The 22,449-nt window shown below is 39.9% G+C and overlaps 1 protein-coding gene across 1 annotated transcript in view; it reads right to left on the reverse strand.

Annotated features, from left to right (window-relative positions):
- Nucleotides 1-7,231, reverse strand: part of GABRA5 (gamma-aminobutyric acid type A receptor subunit alpha5) — a 69,246-nt gene extending 62,015 nt beyond the window's left edge. Inside the window, exon 1 of the mRNA XM_046654570.1 lies at nt 7,146-7,231. Within this exon, the coding sequence (XP_046510526.1) occupies nt 7,146-7,231 (86 nt within the window). The remainder of the gene's footprint in view (nt 1-7,145) is intronic.
- Nucleotides 7,232-22,449: the final 15,218 nt, after the last annotated feature.

Genomic DNA, 22,449 nt, shown 5'->3' on the forward strand with positions numbered 1-22,449 from the left:
GCCACACCCCCTTCATCTAACCCGACTCACTTCCAATGTTGAGGCCCCCTTCTCTCTCCCCAACCACACTGGGAGCCCCGTACATGTGATGATGCAGTGCATGAAGCATGCTGGTGTTCATCACACACAGTCTTCCCTCCCTAACTATTCACATCAGCAGTTACATCTGTGTAACATATCAGGTCTTTAAAATGTCTTTCATTCACCCTATATTCTCTTCCAGTTATTGTTCCATTCTTTGCCTCTCTTCTCATCAAACTCACTGAGGAGTTGTCTACACTAGAAATCCCCGCTGTATCTCCTCCCTTCTCTTGCTCCCACTCCAGTCGGGCTTTTACTACCCACATGCTAAGTGAAGCCTCTCTTCTGGGGGCCAGGAAGGCACTCCACATCACCAAACCCACCAATCGAGTCTCAGTCCTCATCTGACTGCGTCTCCTTATAGCACTGTCTCCACTTGGCCTCAAAGTCACTCTCTCTGTTCTTCTCCTCAGTGGCCTCTTTATCCCAGACTTGCTTGTCCCTCTGTTACCTTCCTGATCTTAAACACTGGAATGTTCCAGGGCACAGTCCAGGGATCTCTTTTCAGTCTATATTCAATCTCTAATTGATCTCATCCAATCAATGGCTTTAAATCTCTCCCATACATGGAAGACTCTCAGGTTCATGTCTCCAGTCCCAATCTTTCTCTGACCTCTGAACCTAAACATCAAATGGCCTGCCTGACCTCTCTTCTTGGATATCTAACACACATCTCACAGGGCTTAACATGTCCTTATCTGCACTCATGGTTTTCTCTACAACCTCTTCTCGAGCTCAGTAACAGGCAACTGAATCTATCAGGTTTTCAGGTCAAATACTGGGGAGGGGGGTCATCCTTGACTCCTCTTTCACGCCCACAACCACCCATCAACAAATCCTGCTGGCTGAAATAGCCCCTCCCCCGGGTCAGTGCATTCTCCTCCTCACCACCCTTACTCCTCCCTTCTTTACTACCAGATTCTACTGTATTCTCCACTCAGCAGCCAGCATGAGCTTTAAAGTTTATCACATTACTGTCACATCTCAACTGGATCATATCTTACTTCTACTCAAAACCACTCAATGGGCCTCCCTGACCTACAAAATAATAGTTAACTGTTATTCCTGATACCACCTACCTAGCATGGCCTACATGGTCCTTCGGGATCCGGCCCCGCTCCCCTCTGCACTTCCTCTTTGATTATGCCTCCTGCCAATCTCCTCCTTCCTCACCCTGGCCTCCAGGCTGTCCTAATACACCAAGCATGCCCCTGCATTGGCTGCTCCTCTCACCCGTTCACTCTTCTCCACAAACAGCACTGCTCGAGTCCTCACTTTTCTCAGACATCTGCTCTAGCATCTGTCTCCAGCACACTCACTATCTCCTACTCTGAATCATTCTTCATAGCAGTTGCTGTGACCCAATTGATACACATTTGTTTATTGCACACCAAAATGTGCCCTCCTTGAAGGCAGGCTCTACTCTGCCTGTCTTGGATCTCAGCACCTAGAACAGTGCCTGGCACATAGTGAGAACTCAATAAACACAGTGCAGCAGGGCAGTGTCCCCCAGAATGCCCTCATCCTGATCCCCAGAGCCTGTGACCATGAATGTGCAAGCTTACACAGCAGAGGAGGGAGACTCTGCAGATGGGATTAAGATTATGGACTTCGGGTGCTCAGGCGAGGCCCAGGGCTGTGCTCACCCGCTAGCTCCAGCAAACCTCAGTATCTCCTGGTCACAACACCCTGAAGGACAGCTAGTCTGCACTTATACCCCTCTCTCTCCCTGGCCTTGTCTCAGCATTTAGCATGCATTCAGCACTTTATCCTTCACATCAGCTGTGTGACGTGGGATCCATTATTAACTCCACTTTGAGATTAGGAAACTGAGTTAGGCAGGTTTAGTGATTCTTCCGATGCCACAGAAGGAGTGTGAGCAACAGAGATCAGAGCAGCTTGACCGCCCTCTGTCAAAATGAGACTTAACGCTCTCCCTCAACTCTCCAGGGGTCCTGATACAGGAACCAAAGGGACTGTTGAGTGATGGTTCAATATTTTTTTTATTTAACTGAAAATGAACTCATCCTGGGTTTCATTTGTTTTTGGTTTTGCATTTCAATTTTGAAATAAATTGTTAAATAAAATAAAATAGAGTTTTCAATGAACTCCTAAAGCCTATTTCAAAGCATATCTTACTTTTCTTATCATATGAGCCCTTCCCTATAACATTATATTTCATAGTACATATAGTGTGTTTGATTTTATTCAGGCTGCGGTAGACCCACTATCTTTAGAGAGGTATTATTTGAGTTCTAGATTAGGATATTCCTTTGTTTGAATATGGAGACTTCCTCTATTCTTTCCCTTTTTCACTGCACCATAAATATTAGGACATTCTGGAGAAGGTCCTGCAGTGAAGAGCCCTACCCAGGCCCTGGGCCCTGAAAGGGACTCTGATTCTGCCACTTTCTGATGATGAAACTTGAGACACTTCTTTAAGTTCTAAAGCCTCAAATCTTTTCACCTAAAAGAGAGGGTTTTGTGAAAATTAAATGCTACATTTTTTTGAAAATGGATTCTGGAAATAAAGAAGATACACCCACATAAACACTGATAATTATTGTTACCAAAAGAAATCTGTGATAAGGCTTCTTTTACTTTTGATTTAATATTTTCCACTGAAATTTCACATCAATTAAAATATGCATGTTATGCAATTGCACCTTTGTAAAAATACAAAAGTCCACATTCTCCTTCTCCCCTTGAATCGAGCCAGTGACTCATCTTGGAGCTGACAGCCAGAGGAGATCGGCTGGGGCGGCACTGGCTGACTGTCCTTCTGAGCTTTGTTTAGCTCACTGCCTGTTGGCATGACGAACATGCTAAAAGTTTCCTTTATAAAGCGAGTAATTTGGAAATATTTTCTTTTGGTTCCTTTCAAAAAATGCTGGGCATTACTCTGCAGTGGAGTCTTAGACACCTAGAATTTTTGCAATATGTGAGAACTCTCTTTCAGATCTCTGGCCATCCCTGCAGCCTCCACTTAGATATCCCATTGCCATGTGTGCCCTGCTTTGGCGGCGCTTCCGTGTGTTTTTATAACTGTTACAATGACCGTTTGTCCCAGTCCTCACGAACCTGCAGCTACAGTGCAGGAAGAACTTACCATATGGGGATTCACAAGAGGGAACTTGCCATTTAAAAAGACATTGTGAGCACTGGAATGATTCAGAGAGAATGTACTTTCTGCTCTAGTTAAAAGAAAAGAATAGTCCTTGAGAATGTGCATGATAAAGCCCTCTTCATGAAACCAGAGGTCCAGGTTAGCACACTCATGTAGACAGATAAAGAAGAACCTTATGTGGTCATGTTCATAAGTTATTTCTACAAGAATCTGCTTTTAATTGCCAATTATAAAATATTCTTTTCCAAAGTCTATTTGAATTGCAGCTCCCACGTACTAAAATTCTAACTCATATTTTCTTTTCCAATAGACAAACCTCTAAAATATGTTTAATACAATTAAATGAATGGAATCAGATTTTACCTTATAATTGAGTTGATAATCTTCAAATTTATCTTACAGTTATCACAGGTCTATTATTTTTCAAATGATGATAAATTAATTCTCATTTAAATTTGTTATTACATGTTTTACATTACATTGATTCAACTATTGTTTCTGTGCTAGTTTTTCTACACTATGTACTTTTGATTACTGGCCTTGTTAAAATAATTATAATGCCTCAAATAATACATGTCTTCAAACATGACATTGCATAAGGCTGACTGTCACATAAGGCCTCTATTCTGTTATACACTTGACTCATGCTCTGTTATATAATTTAAAACTAATAGAAGAATTATAAAGGCTATTGAAAATGAGCTGCAGGTGACTAATCAAATTTAGAATATGAATGGGAGAAAGAGAAGAAACAATACTCATATATTTTCAAAGCAATTTCACATTAATTATCTTATCTAATCACCAAATGTATTTTTCTTATCATACTTACACATTTTCTGATTGCCAAATCCACATGCTTTCACAAACACTGCCTGTAGCTTTGTCCGTGCACACAAGCTTACCCTTGCCTGTTTCCGTCTGCTCCCTGGCTGGTTTTCTGTAACCCTCCTTACCCTCCACTGGTTGTCTTGCTTTTTAAATGTGTTTACAGGCATCAGCATTTCTCTTGTCCAAGAATGTTCAAATTAGGGCTTTCATGCTTCCCCCTTCACCTTCCTTTGGAACCCAATCACATAAACTCTTTCTCTGGGATAAAAAAAACAGAGCTTACACAAACTCTTTTGTCCCCCTAATCTCAGAACAGAAAACTCTCTCTACCCTGATGCAGAGAACACCTTTCAGAATTACGTCCCCTTCCTCTATAGATTGGTCTCACTTAGACCCGCCCTGCAAACTATGTGTAGTCCAGTTGGGAGCCCAAGGACTAGCCGGGCAGAACTGCTATGAGGAGTACTGAGTAAGGAATCCCAGCAGTGCTGGGCTTGGTGAACTTCCCCAGTTAGCTATCCATCACTCTCACCTCCCCCAACTATTAAGTCAGAACTAATGATACTTAGCTCATAAGGTTCCTCTTAGGATTTACCTAAAACAGGTAACATAACAATAGGGGCTCCATATTGCAATAGCTATTATTTTGTCAATATTTTAAGTCAAATAAGTGTTATGAAACTTTCTTTGCAATTTAACAAAATCATTCTTAGGTACGCTTCAAGTAATAAGCAAGTGACAGGAGCCTTTTATCAGAAGGGAAATAAATAAGGACTTGTGCTGGCAGATGTCAAGATGTTTTTGTGGCTATTGGAAACCACACCCTGCTGGCCAGGGCATGTGAGATCCAGCTTCTCACCCTACTAGACACTCTGCTTCATCGAAAGCAACTGGGCACAGAGGGTCAAGAGTTGAAAGCACAGAGAACCTGATATAAAATGCCACTTACAGAAATATCTACTAGAAATGATCTCAAGTACTTAAAATGATTGTAAGCCAAATATGTTCATGGTAGTAAAATTTATAACAGCACAATCAGAAACAATGTAAGCATCCCAAGTTAGGAAGTAGCTGATGGTGAAGCATTTATGCACTGTAATAATATTCACCCATTTTTAAGTCATACATTTTAAAGAGTTTGTAATAACAAAGTATTAGGCATGAAAAAGGCACAGTACAAAATTGAAGACACAGTATGATCCCAACTGTATGAAAATATGCATAGAAGGAAGAGGAAGGAAATACACCAAAATATGAAGGATGATTCTTTCTGTGTAGTGGAATTAAGGATATTTTCCCCTTTCATACACTATTCCGTCTCTCACATATTTTCTGCAGTTAGTAGGTATTGTTTTAGGATGGACTATTGATCTTACATCTAAAAGATTCAAAACTTTTCCAACAGCTAATTCTCTAGGGAGATTAAGAACTATTCTGCCACTTGTTCAGTGCTAGTTTCTAGAAACTAACAGGTATCTCTCCATTTTGAAGATGACCTCAGAAAGACACCAAATTAAGTAAGAAATAAAGAACAGTAGCTTCTAATGGCTGAACTCCATATGCACATTACTTCATATTTCAGACTTGCAACCACCAGGGAGTGTAATGACTTCATGCATATAGAATGAAAATTCACAAGACTATATTTGACCAAAATCTTAAAAAGAAAATATATGTTTCCAACAGTAGCATATTCCTCACCTCTGAAATATTGCTAAGACTATGAAGTATAGCAGCAAATCAACTACCTATCTGATATATTAACTTGGAAATTTCAATATTGTGTATGATTTCACTTACATATACACTTTTCATTCAGAGGAACACTGGGAATAACATGGTTTATAGGATTTAACAACTGGGAGAGACCTTGCAAAGGAAACATTTCATTGAACAGATAAGGACACCAAAGGCCTGGGAGGGGAGATGTGAATAACTCTGAGAATGCTCTGTCCCAAAGGGATACTCTGAATAGCTGCAAGGGCTGCAACACAGGCATGTGCCATATATGGTTCACATGTCTGCAACTGCCCCCCTATGGTGCTGAGAGGCTGACCTGGACCACAGTTCCAGGGCCGTCACTTACCAGTGATGGCACCTCGGGACAGTCACAAGCCTCTCTCTTTCTCAGTTTCCTCCTCTGTACAGACTTGGAAAGGTCAGAAGGGCAGAAAACGCCCAGAAGACAAACAGAGAATATGGTGGACCTAGGAGGGTTCTCACTACTGTCCAGGCTGTGGCAGAGCCAGTGTTCTCAAGACCCCTCCAGGATTCACATAAGTGCAGAGTACTGTGTAACCTCTGAAGCCAGTTTTTACAGAACAAGTGTTTGGCAACTTTTGTCCTGAAACTTAGCTTTCTTAATTATACTCTATCAACTTCAAGTTAGAATCCTTTTGATTACCTAGAAGAATTTTGGAGAGGACGGTGAAGAGGAAGAACATCTGCACCTCATATGAACATTTATCTGGATTGTTCGTTATCACTAGTTTGATGAAAAAAGATTAGACTCAGTACACCGATGCTAAAGGCCAGGATGAAAGAGCTTAAAGCAATTAATGATGCTGGACCTCCAGGGGTGTCTTGCAGATCTTCAGACACATGTAATTTCAGATATCTGCGCCTGCATCGAGATGGCCACAGGTCAAAGCCTTTCGCTCAGGCCAGGACCACTGTGAGTGCTGGTCAATGCCACATAGTGTGGGCTTGGCTTTAAAGACAAATTCCTTTGCACAATGGAACCAAGGAAGACAATCAAAATGTTAAACACTGTCTTCTCTAACAAACAGCAGATGTCCTTTATGTATGTGAACTTATGAATCTTATCTTAACCTGAGTAGGAGGAAACATGGCTAACTCTGAAACCATCTTCTGCTTCTATTTCTGAAAACGTAATCTGCCTCTTTTCTCTAACTCACTTCAGAGACCCCACTCTTGGAGTAGCCTTGCTCAGGAAGAAATCGTGGATTAGGACAAAGACTCTTTTATTTATTTACAAAAAATCGAAGGTGGCAAGCGCAGAGTTGCTGCTGTACTGCTGAGCAAAGGTCCTGGAAGGCATTTGTGCCCCGAAAATTGTAAAATACAAGCATAGATAATAACTTACCCAAAGTGACTGGCTAAATTCATGGAAATACAAAAGAGAAGGAGGTTTTTGATCATGATAAGGCTAGAGAACATTCCATTGTCCATTCCCAATAAGAATAACAGTTGAAGCAGACGAATTTGGGCGAATAACTGTTCCTTTCTCCAACTTGATCTTGAAGCTAAAAGGTACACAAAGAGGAAAAGCATACAAACATAAATGTTTTCACGTCACAGTTCCTGGAATCAAATCATACTGCTAACACGCAATTTACAGAAAAGGAACCTGGCTGTCCTTCTCCGGCACAGCTCCACATGAGGTGTTATCTATGTCCACTGGGCAGTAAGTTGGGGCATAAAAAGAAGTTACAACACGGCTTAATTTTCACTTTTACTCAGAGTGCAGAATCATTCTCCTAATTTATTTTTTCCATGTTTAAAATACTTTGTTTTACTTTTTAGCATGTTATCAAATGACTCATTAGTCCTATCATTAGAATAAATGCTTGAAGTTATCTGAGTAACTGTATTTTGCATCTGTCAAATCCACAAGTGTAATAATTTTACCTTTCTGAAATATTTGCCACGAGTTCAAAGCCAGCAAGCTACTCCTTGTTCTGCAAGGTGCTGAGAGAAAGTATGTGGAAAAAGGGGGAAAAAAGGCACATTTAAGAAACTGGTCTTTACAGGAGCACGATAATACAAGAAATGTATATGAGAGGGTTGCCACTTTCTCAGCATTCTGTCCCCATGACCAAATAACGTAATAATCACTGCATTTGGGGAAATTTCTCAGCTTGTGCTGGGCTCTCATCAATGCATTTGAAATTCAGTCCCTGGGCTCTGCAACTAACCTTAGCGAAGAGACACATTTCTCGATATGCGCATAACACAAATACGTGCACATGATATAGGAAAACCTCGTGTTCAAAAGGACTATTCTCCCAAGGAGACCCCAAGCAAACTCAGGAACTGGGAAACACACAACAGGTACTTCCACCTCAGATGCGAAGGCCCTCTGTCAAGAAGGGCAGGGTGCCACGCGGTGGTCGCCTGGGCGCGTCCTGGGGTTTATCTCCTGACAGGGCCGGAATAGAGCACGCGGCAAGGCATGCGGGAAAGCCCGGAGGCGCCTCCTGCTGCCCTCAGCCCGGGCCAGAACCCTCGAAAAGAGAGGCTGCACTCCCACAGTCCCCGGACCGCCAGGGGGGCTTGCGGGCGCAGGTGGGCACGGGGGCGGCACTGCGGAGCTGCAGCCTCGGCCGCCTGCGCGCCCGCGGCCCGGCAGGATCGGCCTCCCGCGCGGTCCGCAGCGGCACGCCGAGCGCCTCCCGCTCGCCGGCCCCCTCGGTTCTTTTCTGGCCCTCGCAGACCTCCCCCCGCTGCTGCCCAGATCCTAGCCAAGAGCCCCGCAGGGTGGCGCCTTCCTCCTTGGCGAGGAGCGCGCGGTGCCGCGGCGGTCCTGAGGCCTCGAGCAGCCCGGGCGATCCCCCCGCGACACTCCCGCGGAGCCCGCGCCCACCCCGCCAGCGGCGCCGGCACGCCGCGCGCTTCACAGCCGCCCGGCCGGCGGGGTCCTCCAGGTGGGCGATTGCGCCCTTCCGATTTCAGTGACGGCGGCAGCCGGTGCCCGCACGCCCCAGTTTCCACCAGCAGGCCGGTGGGCGCTGCGCCCTGGTGCCGTGTGTGGCAGGGCTGCGCTGCCCAGGACACCCCGGTCCTCCCGCGCGGCTTTGCACCCGCAGGCGCCGGGGGAAAGTTTGCGCTCCCTGCCGCCATCGGCGCCCCGCCTGCTCTCCACCTCCCCTCCTGGACCATGCAGCCTGCAGCTCGGGCGCCCCGAGAAGAGGGGTGCCGGCTGAGCGGGGGCCGCCCGTCCTCTCACCCTTGCCCGTGTCTTCTTACCCCACTGCCCCGGCCCGGCGCGCTCGGGCTTACCCCGCGCGCCGGGCCCGGGAGGCGAGCCGTCGGCGAGGGTGCATCCTCCTCCGCTGCTGCCGCTGCCGCTGCCGCCGTTCTCGCCCGGGTAGCAGGCGCGGAAGGCCGGTGCGGCGTCACCACCCCGTGCTGCCAGCGCGAACTTCCCCAGTCCTCCCGGGCCGAGCGGATTGGGCGCCCCGCGCTCCCGCCGCCGCCCTGTGGCTCCGCTCTGCGCGGCACCCCGAGCCGCGCCGCCCCGCTGCAGATCCCCCCGCGCCCCCAGCGCACTCGCGCGCTCGCTCTCACCTCTCCTGAGCGCCACATGTCGTCTCTGGGTTTGAGGAACGTTCCTCTGCAGAGGCGCTCCGATAGAGGCCGCCAGACTCTCACTTAATGCGCCCTCGGGCAGGCTCAGCGAGGGGGGGAGGGCTTAGGGCCCGCGGCGTGGCCTGGTTTGGGATAGGCCATATTTCTGCTGAAGTTTCTTGAAGGTCTTCAGGAGCATCATATCCCGTGTCTCCTGTCCTAACCACTGGTCCCTCTTTTTAGAGCAGAAATGGAAACGGAGTGTCACTAGGCAGCAAGCAGGAGACCATTGCTCTGAGAGTTCTCTTCTAGAGCCAACCGGAGCACTTTCCTAAGCCAGCCTCAGTCCATCCTTCCTCAGTCCTCAACACCCGCCTCAGTGTTCACATCTCCTATTCTCTTTAGAAAGGAACCAGTCTGTGAGATTTCTTTTTATCTGTAATTCATTGCTAGGGAGGGCAAACCAGAGTAAAATCGGATTTGATTAACATTAAACCCTTACCTAATTGCAGTATACATTTGGTGGTTTTCTAAAGTTCTATTTCTTGACAAGAAGCCGCGATGTCGATAGCAAGGGGCCCCGGGGTCTGCAGACGTAAGTGCGAGTCCTGAGTTGAGTGGCAGGAGCTTCCCCAGGAGCGCTTCTCTGGCCTAGACATTAGTGCACTGTACTGCCTTCAGGACCCGCGCACATGGGGGGGCAGGTTCCATTATTGGGATTATATCTGTCTTTGTGTCAGTGGTGAGATCCTGAGTAGTGAGGGTAGGACTAATGACAGCTGCGCAGAAATAGGGTCCTCTTCAAGCAGCGTAAACAAGATGGAGGTAAAACCAAGCGTATTCCTTAATTTTAAGATTGCAGGCATCTTGTTTCCTCAGAGGTGGATGCCTCTTGACTACGAGAACACCCAGGGGAAAATGTTCAAGATTTAAAGTAAAACCGCTAAGAACGTGATGAGATCAATACTATTATTTCTCATCTTTTGTGACACTGCATTTTTTTTTTTTTTTTTGAGAACGATTAGCCCTGAGCTAACTACTGCCAATCCTCCTCTTTTTGCTGAGGAAGACTGGCCCTGAGCTCACATCCGTGCCCGTCTTCCTCTACTTTATACGTGGAACGCCTACCACAGCATGGCTTTGCCAAGCGGAGCCATGTCGGCACCGGGATCCGAAAGGTGAACCCCCAGCCGCTGAAGCAGAACGCGGGAACTTAACAGCTACACCACTGGCGGGCCCCTGACACAGCATTCTTTATAGTCACATTTAACAAAATAAATGTGAGAAAAGGCAAATTTCTAACTCTCCTCCAGAAAGGATTTTTCATCTTTCAGTGTATGAAGTTGCTCTATTCAGTTTTGTCTAATACCATGTATTCCAAATCTCAGCTGGTACTTTTCCACATTCCAAAAATTCTGAGATTTCCAAAATTGGGAAATTGTAAATATATTTCAGGAACAGGGCATAAAAACATTTAAATGTTGCAAATATATAGGAAGTGTTACTCTGAATATACATTTAGTCACAGTATTAAATAACTGAGTCTAGTAGTTCGACATCAAATATAAATTAGATTAGACGCTCCTTTGAAAGGCTTTTCTGATTCTAAGATGGATAGACAGAACACATGCATTTCTTCCTTTTCTAATTTCTCAAAAGACCTATCACAAAGACAAGTTCACTGAGAGTCAAAATCATTAAATTAAAAACAATCAGAATCAACTTAATATAATTTTTCACCTGTTAGGTGTTAGAATTCTAGGTTTAGAGATACCAGTGGCAGCTGCTGCTATCTCTCTTTTCCCCTTTACTGAATGAGGTAAAACAAAGTAGTTATAGTTCTGGAAAGCAGTAGAGGGCACCCCAGTTCCACATAACCTCAGTGTTGGACCTGTCTCAATTAGAATTTAGTTTCCAGCATGAAAACCTAAAATAACTGAACTTGGGGAAGCTGGGCAATGGGCGAAACACTTGTCCTGAGAACACCCACTCTCTACCTCATCCAGAGCAGAGGCAGAGAAGGGAGGCTGTGTTTGTGTGGGTGGGTGGAGTAAGACAGCTAAAGCATGAAAAGCAATGAGGAAGCAGAGCTGGGCAAGAAGTTGAATGAAGGGTGTTCTAAGCTGAGGGCCCACTTGTGTAAAGTAAGGCATTTTTATGGAACTCTGTGTTATTTTGTGTTTATGAAGAATTAAGGACAGGGTGAAGATAGCGAGAGCTGAGGTGAGACCAATATGCAGAGGCCAGGTGCAAGAAGACAGGCAATGTGGACCCAAGGAGTTAAGTTCCTTCTGCAAGCAGGAAGGAGTTATTGAATAGTTTTGTTGGTCGGGGTAAGGATCTGATGCCGGAAAAGATTCTTCCTAACAACTGTATGCAGAAAAAATGTTGGGAGGAGGCAAATCCTGGCTAAAAGCAAGTAAGAACATCACAGGGCCAGCCCATGGAGGGAATTTAATAAATGCTGGAGTTATTTCATTAATGGAATAGTAAACTCATTGATTCATATGGATTGAAAGCAGGGTTAGGAGTACTTTGGCCAAACAGAAACCAGAGGGTCTTAGTGGTTAAGGAAACAGAGATGCCAAGTCTGACTGGAAGAAAAATGAAAATTCCTGGGAAAAGATAACAGTTGATTTGGACTCCAAAAAAGAAGTTGGACAGAAAATATCAGAAAAGGGAAAACAAAGAGCAGAGACCAAGATAGGAAGCGACAGGGTGCACTGAGTAAAAAATGCTCAATTCACGGAGAGTATACTCTGTGTATTTTTAATTTTTAATTTATTTCTTTTATTTTTCATCTTATTTAAATTAGAGCTCTCATGTTACTCATCTGAAGGGTACATATAGATTACAGACATGTTTTAATTAGCTGGCATGATTTTAAAATAAATAGGAGACAACATTAAAATCCAGAAGATTTCACATAAATAAATGAGTAAGTGAATGATTGAGTAAATTAATACTCTAGATTTATGGCTTTTCTTAAAAAAGAAAAAGCAGATTTAGCAACAATGGGCTTACATTCCCACCCTATTACCCATCCCTGCCCACTTATACTGGGCCTGGTCTCCTAACAGCAGCACACCCTATTCTTTTTATGATTAACCTCCTGCCCCTCACTTGTGTTACCTGGCAAATAGAAGCAACCGAGGTTTTTAAAGAGATTTAAGTTTTGTTGTCTGATTCCATTTGTCTCCATGTTGGTTTGTTAATTATATTATTTTATTTTGTGTTTACTAGTTGCTCTTGGGTTTAAAATAGAGGTCTTTAAATTACTATGTATACCTTTAAGTAACATTATGCCATTTCATGCATAGTATATGAATCTAACAACAATATATTCTATTTTTTCCTGTCCTATTTGTTGTTGTTGTCACACATGTTACTTCTACATAGGTTAGTTAGTCAATTATCTTTACTTTAACAGTCAATTACCTTTTCTAAAAAGTTGTAGTAAAATATACATAACATAAATTTTACTTATAATTTCCCTGTTCAAGTGTACAGTTCAATAACATTAAGAACACTCACATTGTTGTGCAAGCATCACCACTATCCATCTCCAGAATTGTTTCACTATCCCCGACTGAAACTCTGTAACTATTAAATAATAACTCACCATTCTCCCCCGACTCTTCCTCAGCTTCTGGTAACCGCTGCTATACTTTCTGTCACTAAGAATTTGACTGTTCTCAGTACATCATATAAATGAAATCATATAATAATTTTCCCTTTGTGTGTGGCTTATTTTACTTAGCATAATGTTTTCAAGGTTCATACATGCTGTGGCATGTAGTAGTACTTCATTCCTTTTTAAGGCAGAATAACATTCTGTTGTATGTATATGCCACAATTTATCCATTCAAGTACGTATGGACATTTGGGTTGTTTCCACCTTTTGGCTATTGGGAATAATGCAGCTATGAACATTGGTGTACAAATATTTGTTCGAGTCCCTGCTTTCAGTTCTTTTCTATGTATACCCAGAAGAGGAATTGCTGGATCACTTGGTAATTCTATGTGTAACTTTTTGTGGAACTGTCATACTGTTTTCCACAGTGGCTGCATCACTTTACATTCCCAAGAACAAGGATTCTAATTTCCTCACATCTTTGCCAACGCTCACTTTTTATTTGTAGTCTGTTTTGCTTTTTATAATAGCCATCCTAATGGGTTTACAAAGGTATCTCATTGTTTTTTGGTTTGTTTGTTTGGTTGTGTTTTGTGAGGAAGATTGTCCCTGAGCTAAGATTTTGCCAATCTTCCTCCTTTTGCTTGAGGAAGATTGTTGCTGAACTAACATCTGTGCCAATCTTCCTCTATTTTGTATGGGATGCTTCCACAGCATGGCTTGACAAGCAGTGCTTGGTCTGTGCTGGGGATCCAAACCTGCAAACTTCTGGGCTGCAGAGGCAGAGCATGAGAACTTAACCACTATGCCACCAGGTCAGCCCCCTATCTCATTGTTTTGATTTGCATTTCCCCAGTGATAGTGATGTGGAGCATCAAATTATGTGCTTATTGCCTATTTGTATATCTTTTTTCAACAAATCTTTATTTAGGTGCTTTGCCTGTTTTTGAAATGGGTTATTTGGTTTTATTGTTGTCAACAACAATATAATAGGAGTTTTCATATGTTCTGGATATTAGCACCTTTTCAGGTATACGATTTGAAAATATTTCCTCCCGTACTGTGGGTTTTCCTTCTATTCAGTTGATAGCGTCCTTTGATGCACAAAATTTTTAATTTTGATGCAGTCAAATCTGTCTATTTTTCTTTTGTTGACTGTGCTTTTGTTGTCATATTCAGTAATCATTGCCAAATTCAAAGTCGTGAAGCTTTCCCTTATGTTTTCCTCTAAGAGTTTTATAGTTTTGGCTCTTGTGTTTATGTCTTGGATCCATCCTGAGTTCATTTGTGCATATGGTATTAGGTAAGGGTTCAACTTTATTCTTTTGCATATGAATGTCCAGTTTTCCCACCACCATTTATTGAAAAGATTATTCTTTCAATCAGTGAGTAGTCTTGGCACCCTTTTGTAAGTTATTTGACCATATGTGCCAGGATTTATTTCTGGACTCTTTAGTCTGCCTTTTATGCCAGTACCACACTGTTTAGATTACTATAGCTTTGTAGTAAGTTCACAAATCAGTAAGTATGAGTCTCTAACTTTTTTCTTATTTCTGAAAATTGTTTAGCTGTTCAGATTTTCTTGAGATTCACGTGAATTTGAGAAAGGGTTTTTCTATTTCTGAAAAAGAAAAAAATCATTGGTATTTTGATAAGGATTGCATTTGTCTGTAAATTCCTCTGGGTAGAACTGATGTCTTAACAATATTAAGTCTTCCAATCATTGAACATGGAGTGTTTTTCCATTTATTTACATCTTCTTTCATTTATTTCAGCAGTTTTCAAGTTTTCATTGTACAAGTCTTTCACCTTCTTGGTTAAGTTCATTCCTAAGTATTTAATCTTTTTGATGCTATTATAAATGGAATTGTTTGTCACTTTCCTTTCCAGGTTGTTCATTGTTCTTGTTTAGAAATGCAGGTGATGTTTGAGTGTTGAGTTTTATATTGAGAAACTTGCTGAATTTATTTGTTAGTTTATCAGAGTTTTTGTGGAATCTTTAGGGTTTCTATATGTAAGATCATATCATCTGTGAACAGAGACAATTTTACTTCTTTTTCATTTGAATGCCTTTTATTTCTTTTATTTCCTAATTTCTCTGTCTATATCTTCCAATACTACTGTGTTGAATAGAAGTGGCAAAAGTGAGCATTGGTATCTTGTTTCTAATCTTAGAGGAAAAGCTTTTAGTCTTTCATCACTGAGTGTGATGGTAACTGTGGGTTTTCATATATGGCTATTATTATGTTGAGATAGTTTCCTTCTATTCCTAGTTTGTTGAGTGTTTTTATCTCAAAAATGTGTTGAATTTTGTCAAATGCTTTTTCTCAGCAATTGAGATGATCATGTGGGTTCCTTTTTTCTCATTCTCATAATTTGGTATATCACATTGATTGATTTTCATATGTTGAATCATCCTTGCCTTCCAGGAATAAATCCCACTTGGTCATGGTGTATAATTCTTTTAATTGGCAGCTGATTTTGGTTTGCTAGTATTGTGTTGAAGATTTTTACTTCAATGTTCATAAAGCTTATTGATCTGCAGTTTATTTTCTTTTAGAGACTTTATCTGACTTTGGTAAAGCTCACTATATAGAATGAGTTAGGAAGTGTTCCTTCATCTCCAATTTTTTGGAACATTTTTAAAAGGATTATTGTTAATTCTTCTTTAAGTTTGTTACAATTCACCAGAGTCGCCATCTGATGCTGAGCTTTTGTTTTGAATTTTTTATTACTGATCCAATCTCCTCACTAGTTATAGACCTATTCAGATTTTCTAATTCTTTGTGATTCAGTCTTGGTAGGTTTTGTTTCTAGGAATTTCTCCATTTCATTTAAGTTATCCACTTGTTGGTGTACATTAGCACATAGTACTGTCTTATAATTCTTTTTATTTCTGTAGAACCAGTAGTAATGTCCTCATTTCTTTCTGATTTTAGAAATTTGAGTCTTTTCACTCCCATTTTTTTTAGTCCATATAGCCATAGTTTGTCAAATTTGTTGATCTTTTCAAAGAACCAAGTTTTTGTTGTGTTGATTTTCTCTATTGTTTTTCTATTCTCTGTCTCTGCTCTAATGTTTATTATTTCCTTCCTTCTGCTACCTTTGGGTTTAGTTTGTTCTTCTTTTTCTAGTTCTTTAAGCTATAGATTTAAGTTGATTTGAGATCTTTCTCCTTTTTTAAAGTAAGCATGTACAGTTATAAATTTCCCTCTTAACGCTGCCTTCACTGCATCCAATACATTTTTGGGATCTTGTGTTTTCAATTTCATTCACTTCTATTTTATAACTTCCTTTGTGATTTCTTTTTTTATTTCTTTGTTGTTTAAGGGTGTGTTGCTTAATTTCCATAAATTTCTGACTTTTCCAATTTTCCTTCTGTAACTGACTTCAAATTTCATTTAATTGTGGTCAGAGAAGATATTTTTTATGACATCTATCTTTTTAGAATCTATTTAGAATTGATTTTTTGCCCAACATATGGTCTATCCTGGAGAATATTCCATGTCCTACTTGTTCTATCTGTTATTAGAATGGAGTATTAAAATGTCTAAGTATTGTTGCACAACTGTCTTTTTCTCCCTTTGGTACTATCAATTTTTCTTCAGATCCTTTGAGGATCTGTTAATAGGTCCACAAATGTTTATAATTGTTAAGTCTTTTCGTTGTATTTAACCTTTTATTAAAATATAATGTCCTTCTTTGTCTCTTACATATTTTTGACTTAAAATCTATGTTGTCTGATATCAGTATAGCCACTTCTACTCTCCTTTGGTTACTATTTACAGGAAATATCTTTATCCATCCTTTCACTTTTAACCTATTCAGTTAATCTAAAGTGTGTCCATTGTAGACAGGATATAGTTGGATCATGTTTTTTAATCCATTCTGCCAATTTCTGTCTTTTGATTGGAGAATTTATTTACATAGAGAAAATAATCATTGACAGAGGAAACATTATTTCTATTGATATTTGCATTCTATATGCTCTCTGGTTTTCTTTGTCCCTTGTTTGCTGCATTACTGTCTTTTTTTGAGTTTGATTTTTTTTTGCAGTGAAATGTTTTAATTCCCTTCTCTTTTCCTTTAGTCTATATTTGATAGCTATTTCCTTTGTGATAACCATGGTGATTACACTTAAAATCCTAAAATTGTAACAGACTAATTTGAGTTTATTCCAGCTTAACTTTAATAGCATATAAAACCTCTGCTCCAGTACAGCTCAGTTCCCACCTGTTTTCAGATATCAATGTCACAAATTAAATATTTATATATTATGTGCCCAAAATCTCTTATTATGAATTTTTGTTTTAAGTCATGTAGAAAATAAAAAGTTTACAAACTAAAATTACAATAATACTAGATTTTATAATTGCTGACATGTTCGCCTTTACTTGAGATATTTATTTCCTCACGTGGCTTTGGGTTAATGTCCAATGTCCTTTTATTTCAGCCAGATGGGTTCCTTTTAGAATTTCCTACAGAGTGGGGCTGGTAGTGTCAAACTTCCTAAGTTTTAGCTTATTGGGAATGTCTTAATTTCCCCTCATTTTTTAAAGACAACTTTGCTGACATAGAATTATTGCTTTACAGTTATTTTCTTTCAGTAATTTGAATATATAAACCTACTGACTTCTGTCCTTGAGGGTGTCTGAGGAGAAATCTCCTGATAATATTATTGAAGATCCTTTGAATTGATGAGTAGCTTTTCTCTTACTGTTTTCAAAAACTTCACTTTGTCTTTGGTTTTTGAAAGCTGATTATACTTTTTCTTGGTGTGAATCTCTTTAAGTTTATTCTTTGAGTTTATTGAGCTTCTTGGGTTTTCAGATTCATATGTTGTATTGACTTTGGAAAGTTTACCCCCATTATTTCCTGAAATAATATCTCTACCCCTTTCTTTCTCTCTTCTCCTGTGGGACTCCCACAATACCTATGTCAGTCGGCCTCATGGTATCTCACAGTTCTCTGAGGTTTTGTTTACTTTTCTTCAGATTTTTCTCCTTCTGTTCCTTAGACTCAATAATTTCAATTGTCCTATCTTTGAGTTTGCTGATTCTTTCTTCCTCCTACTTAGATCTTTCTTTTAATCTCTTTGTTTTGTTTCAAGTATTGTACTTTTCAGCTTCAGAACTTCATTTTGACTCATTTTCATGTTTTCTATCTTAGTACTGATATTTTCATTTTGTTCATATATTGTTATCTTGACTTTGTCCATGTCTTCCTTTAGCTCTTTGAGCAACTTTAAAACAGTTGTTTTAAAGTGTTTCTCTAGAAATTCTCCCATGTGGTGTTCTTCAGGAATGTTTTCTGTCAATTTATTTTTTCTTTGAATAGCTTTTACTTTCCTATTTCTTTGTACGCTTTGTGATTTTTTTTTTTTAAATCAGACATTTGGATCTTATAATATGATAACTCTGAAATCAGATTCTCCCTTTTCCCTTGGTTTGCCTGTTTTTGGTTTTTGTTTTTCAATAATGTAGAGAATCTCTGTGCTAGAGACCAGACCAGCTAGAGACCAAACTTAAGGTCTTCTCAGTTTTATCTAAGCCTGTGTCTCTCTCTGGAATGCATGGTAACTTTCTAATTTCCCCTGGGTATGTGGTTGCTTTGAATTCCCTAATTCTTTTTTTAAATTATATTTTATTCAGGTCATAATAGTTTATAACAGGGTGAAACTTCAGTTATACAATATTATTTGTCAGTCACCATATATATGTGCCCCTTTAACCCTTATACCCACCCCAACCTCCTTCCCCTCTGGTAACCATTAATCTGTTCTCTTTGTTCATGTGTTTGTCTATCTTCCACATATGAGTGAAATCAAGCAGTGTTTGTCTTTCTCTGTTGGCTTATTTTGCTTAACCTAATACCCTCAAGGTCCATCCATGTTGCAAATGGGACAATTTTGTATTTTTTATGCCTGAGTGGTATTCCATTATATATATGTAAACTGAATCTTCTTTATCCATTCATCGGTCAATAGGTACTTGGATTGCTGCATGTCTTGGCTATTATGAATAATGCTGTGATGAACATGGGGGTGCATAAGTCTGTTTGAATTGTTGACTTCAAATTCTTTGAATAAATACTCAGAAGTGGGATAGCTGGGTTGTATGATATTTCTATTTTTAATTTTTTGAGAAATCTCCAGGGACCGGCCCCATGGCTAAGTGGTTAAGTCTGCGTGCTCTGCTTTGGCAGCCCATGGTTTCACTGTCTTGGATCCTGGGTGGGGACTTGGCACCACTTGTCAAGCCATGGTGAGGTGGCATCCCACATAGTACAACGAGCATGACATACAACTAGAATATACAACTATGTGTTGGACAGGCTTTGGTAAGAAGAGGAAGAAAACAAAAGAAGACTGGCAACAGATGTTAGCTCAGGTGCCAATCTTTATAAAAAAAAGAAAAGAAAAAAAAGAAATCTCCATACTGTTTTCCGTAGTGGTTGCACCAGTTTGCATTCCCACCAGCAGTGTATTAGGGTTCCCTTTTCTCCACATCCTCTCCAACATCTGTTATTTTTGTCTTGGTGATTATAGCCATTCTAACAGATGTAAGGTGATATCTTGTTGTAGTTTTGATTTGCATTTCCCTAATGATTAGGGATGTTGAGCATCTTTTCATATGCCTATTGGCCATCTGTATATCTTCTTTGGAAAAATGTCTGTTCAAATCCTTTGCCCATTTTTTGATTGTTTTGTTTTTTTCTTGTTGAGTTGTGTGAGATTTTATATATTTTGGGAATAAGCACCTTGTCAGATATATCATTTGCAAATATTTTCTGCCATTTGGTGGGTTGTCTTTTCATTTTGCTCCTGGTTTCCTTTGCCTTGCAGAAGCTCTTTAGTCTGATGAAGTCCCATTTGTTTATTTTTTCTTTTGTTTCTCTTACCCAAGTAGAGATGGTATTTAAAAAGATGCCTCTATGACTGATGTCAAAGAGTGTACTGCCTATATTTTCTCCCAGGAGTTTTATGGTTTCAGATCTTACCTTCAAGTCTTTAATGCATTTTGTGTTAATTTTTGTGTATGGTGAAAGATAATGGTCTACTTTGGCATGTGGCTGTCCAGTTTTCCCAACTCCATTTATTGAAGAGACTTCCCTTTCTCCATTGTATGTTCTTTGCTCCTTTGTTCAAGGTTAGCAGTCCGTAGATGCATGGTTTTACCTCTGCACTTTCAACTCTGCTCCATTGATCTGTGTGTCTGTTTTTGTACTAATCCCATGCTATTTTGATTACTATAGCTTTGTAGTATATTTTGAAGTCAAGGATTGTGATACTCCCAGCTTTGTTCTTTTTTCTCAGGATTCCTTTAGCTATTCGAAGTTTTTTGTTGTCGCATATGAATTTTAGGACTCTTTGTTTTCTTTCTGAAGAATGTCATTGGGATTCTGATTGATATTGCATGGAATCTGTAGGTTGCTTTAGGTAGTATGGATACTTTAACTATGTTTATTTTTCCATTCCATGTGCGTGGAATATCATTCCATTTCTTTATGTCATCCTCAATTTGTTTATTAGAGTATAGAAATGCAACTGATTTTTGTATGGTGATTTTGTACCCTGCAACTTTTCTATAGTAGTTGATTATTTCTACAAGTTTTTCGATAGATTATTTAGGGTTTTCTATATAGAAAAACATACCGTCTGCAAACAGTCAGAGTTTCACTTCTTTACTGAGGTTTTTATAAAAGAGCTCATGGTTGAGGTAGGCCATTTTCTGATAGCCTCTTATTTCCTTAGTCTACGAGATTTCCATCCCTTTCCTCTTCCCCATCTATATTTTGCTTTCACAACTTATTCCATTTTGTGTTGTGAGTTTGTGATTAAAATGAAGTTTGGATACCTTTTATTTCTCTTTCTTGCCTAATTGCTCTGGCCAAAACCTCCAGTACCATGTTGAATAAGAGTGGGCACCCTTGTCTTGTTCCTATTCTCAGAGGGATGGCTTTCAGTTTTCCCCTGTTGAGTATGATGTTGACTGTGGGTTTGTCATATTGGCCTTTATTATGTTGAGATACTTTCCTTCTATAACCATTTTATTGAGCATTTTTATCATAAATGGATGTTGAATCTTGTCAAGTGCTTTCTCTGCATTTGTTAAGATAACTATGTGGGGTTTTTTCCTCATTTCATTAATGCGATGTATCACATTGATTGATGTGGATGTTGAATCATCCCTGAATCTCTGGCATAAATCCCACTTGATCATGGTGTATGATCCCTTTAATGTATTGCTGTGTTTGGTTTGCCAATATTTTGTTGAGGATTTTTGCATGTATGTTCATCAGCAATATTGGCTTGTAATTTACCTTCTTTGTGTTGTCCTTGTCTGGCTTTGGGATCATGATAATATTGGCCTTGTTGAATGAGTTAGCAAGTGTTCCGTCTTCTTCAATTTTTTGGAATAGTTTGAGAAGAGGTATTAAATCTTCTTCGAATGTTTGGTAGAATTCTCTAGAGAAGCCATCTGGTCCTGGGCTTTTATTTTTTGGGAGGTTTTTGATTACTGTTTGAATCCCTTTACTTGTGATTGGTCTATTCAGATTCTCTATTTCTTCTTGAATCAGTTTTGGCAGATTTTATGAGTCTAAGAATTATCCACTTCTTCTGCTTGTCCAATTTGTTGGCATATAGTTTTTTATAGAATTCTCTTATAATCCTTTATATTTCTGTGGTATCCATTGTAATTTCTCCTCCTTCATTTCTAATTTTATTTATTTGAGCTTTCTTTCTTTTTCCTTGGTGAGTCTGGCTAAGGGTTTATCAATATTTTTTTTTGTCTTCTCAAAGAACAAGTTGTTAGTTTCATTGATCCTTTCTACTGTTTTTTTTTTTTTTGCTTTCTATTTTATTTATTTCTGCTCTAATTTTTATTATTTCCCTCTTTCTGCTGACTTTGGACTTTGCTGTTTTTCTTTTCTGAGTTCTGTTAGGTGTGGTTAATGTTGCTTATTTGATATTTTTCTTGTTTGTTAAGATGGGCCTGAATTTCCCTCTTAGGACCACTTTTGCTGCATCACATATGAATTGGTATTGTGTATATTCATTTTCGTTTTTCTTCAGATATTTTTAAATTTCTCATTTAATTTCTTCAATGATCTGTTGGTTATTCAGTAGCACATTGTTTATAGTCTCCACATCTTTGTCCTTTTCCCAGCTTTTTTCTTGTAGCTGATTTCTAGTTTCACAGCATTATGATCAGAAAAGATGCTTGGTATGATTTCAATCTCCTTAAATTCATTGAGGCTAGCCTTTGTTCAAACATATGGTCTATCTTTGAGAATGTTCCATGTACAACTGAGGAGAATGTGTATTCTGCTGATTTTGCATGGAGTGTTCTTTATATATATATATATACGAAGTCCATCTGGTCTAGTTTTTCATTTAATTCCACTATGTCCTTGTTTACTTTGTCTGGATGATCTATCCATTGATGTAAGAGGGTACTTTGTC

The sequence above is a fragment of the Equus quagga genome, chromosome 2, assembly GCF_021613505.1.
Source record: "Equus quagga isolate Etosha38 chromosome 2, UCLA_HA_Equagga_1.0, whole genome shotgun sequence".
NCBI lineage: Eukaryota > Metazoa > Chordata > Mammalia > Perissodactyla > Equidae > Equus > Equus quagga.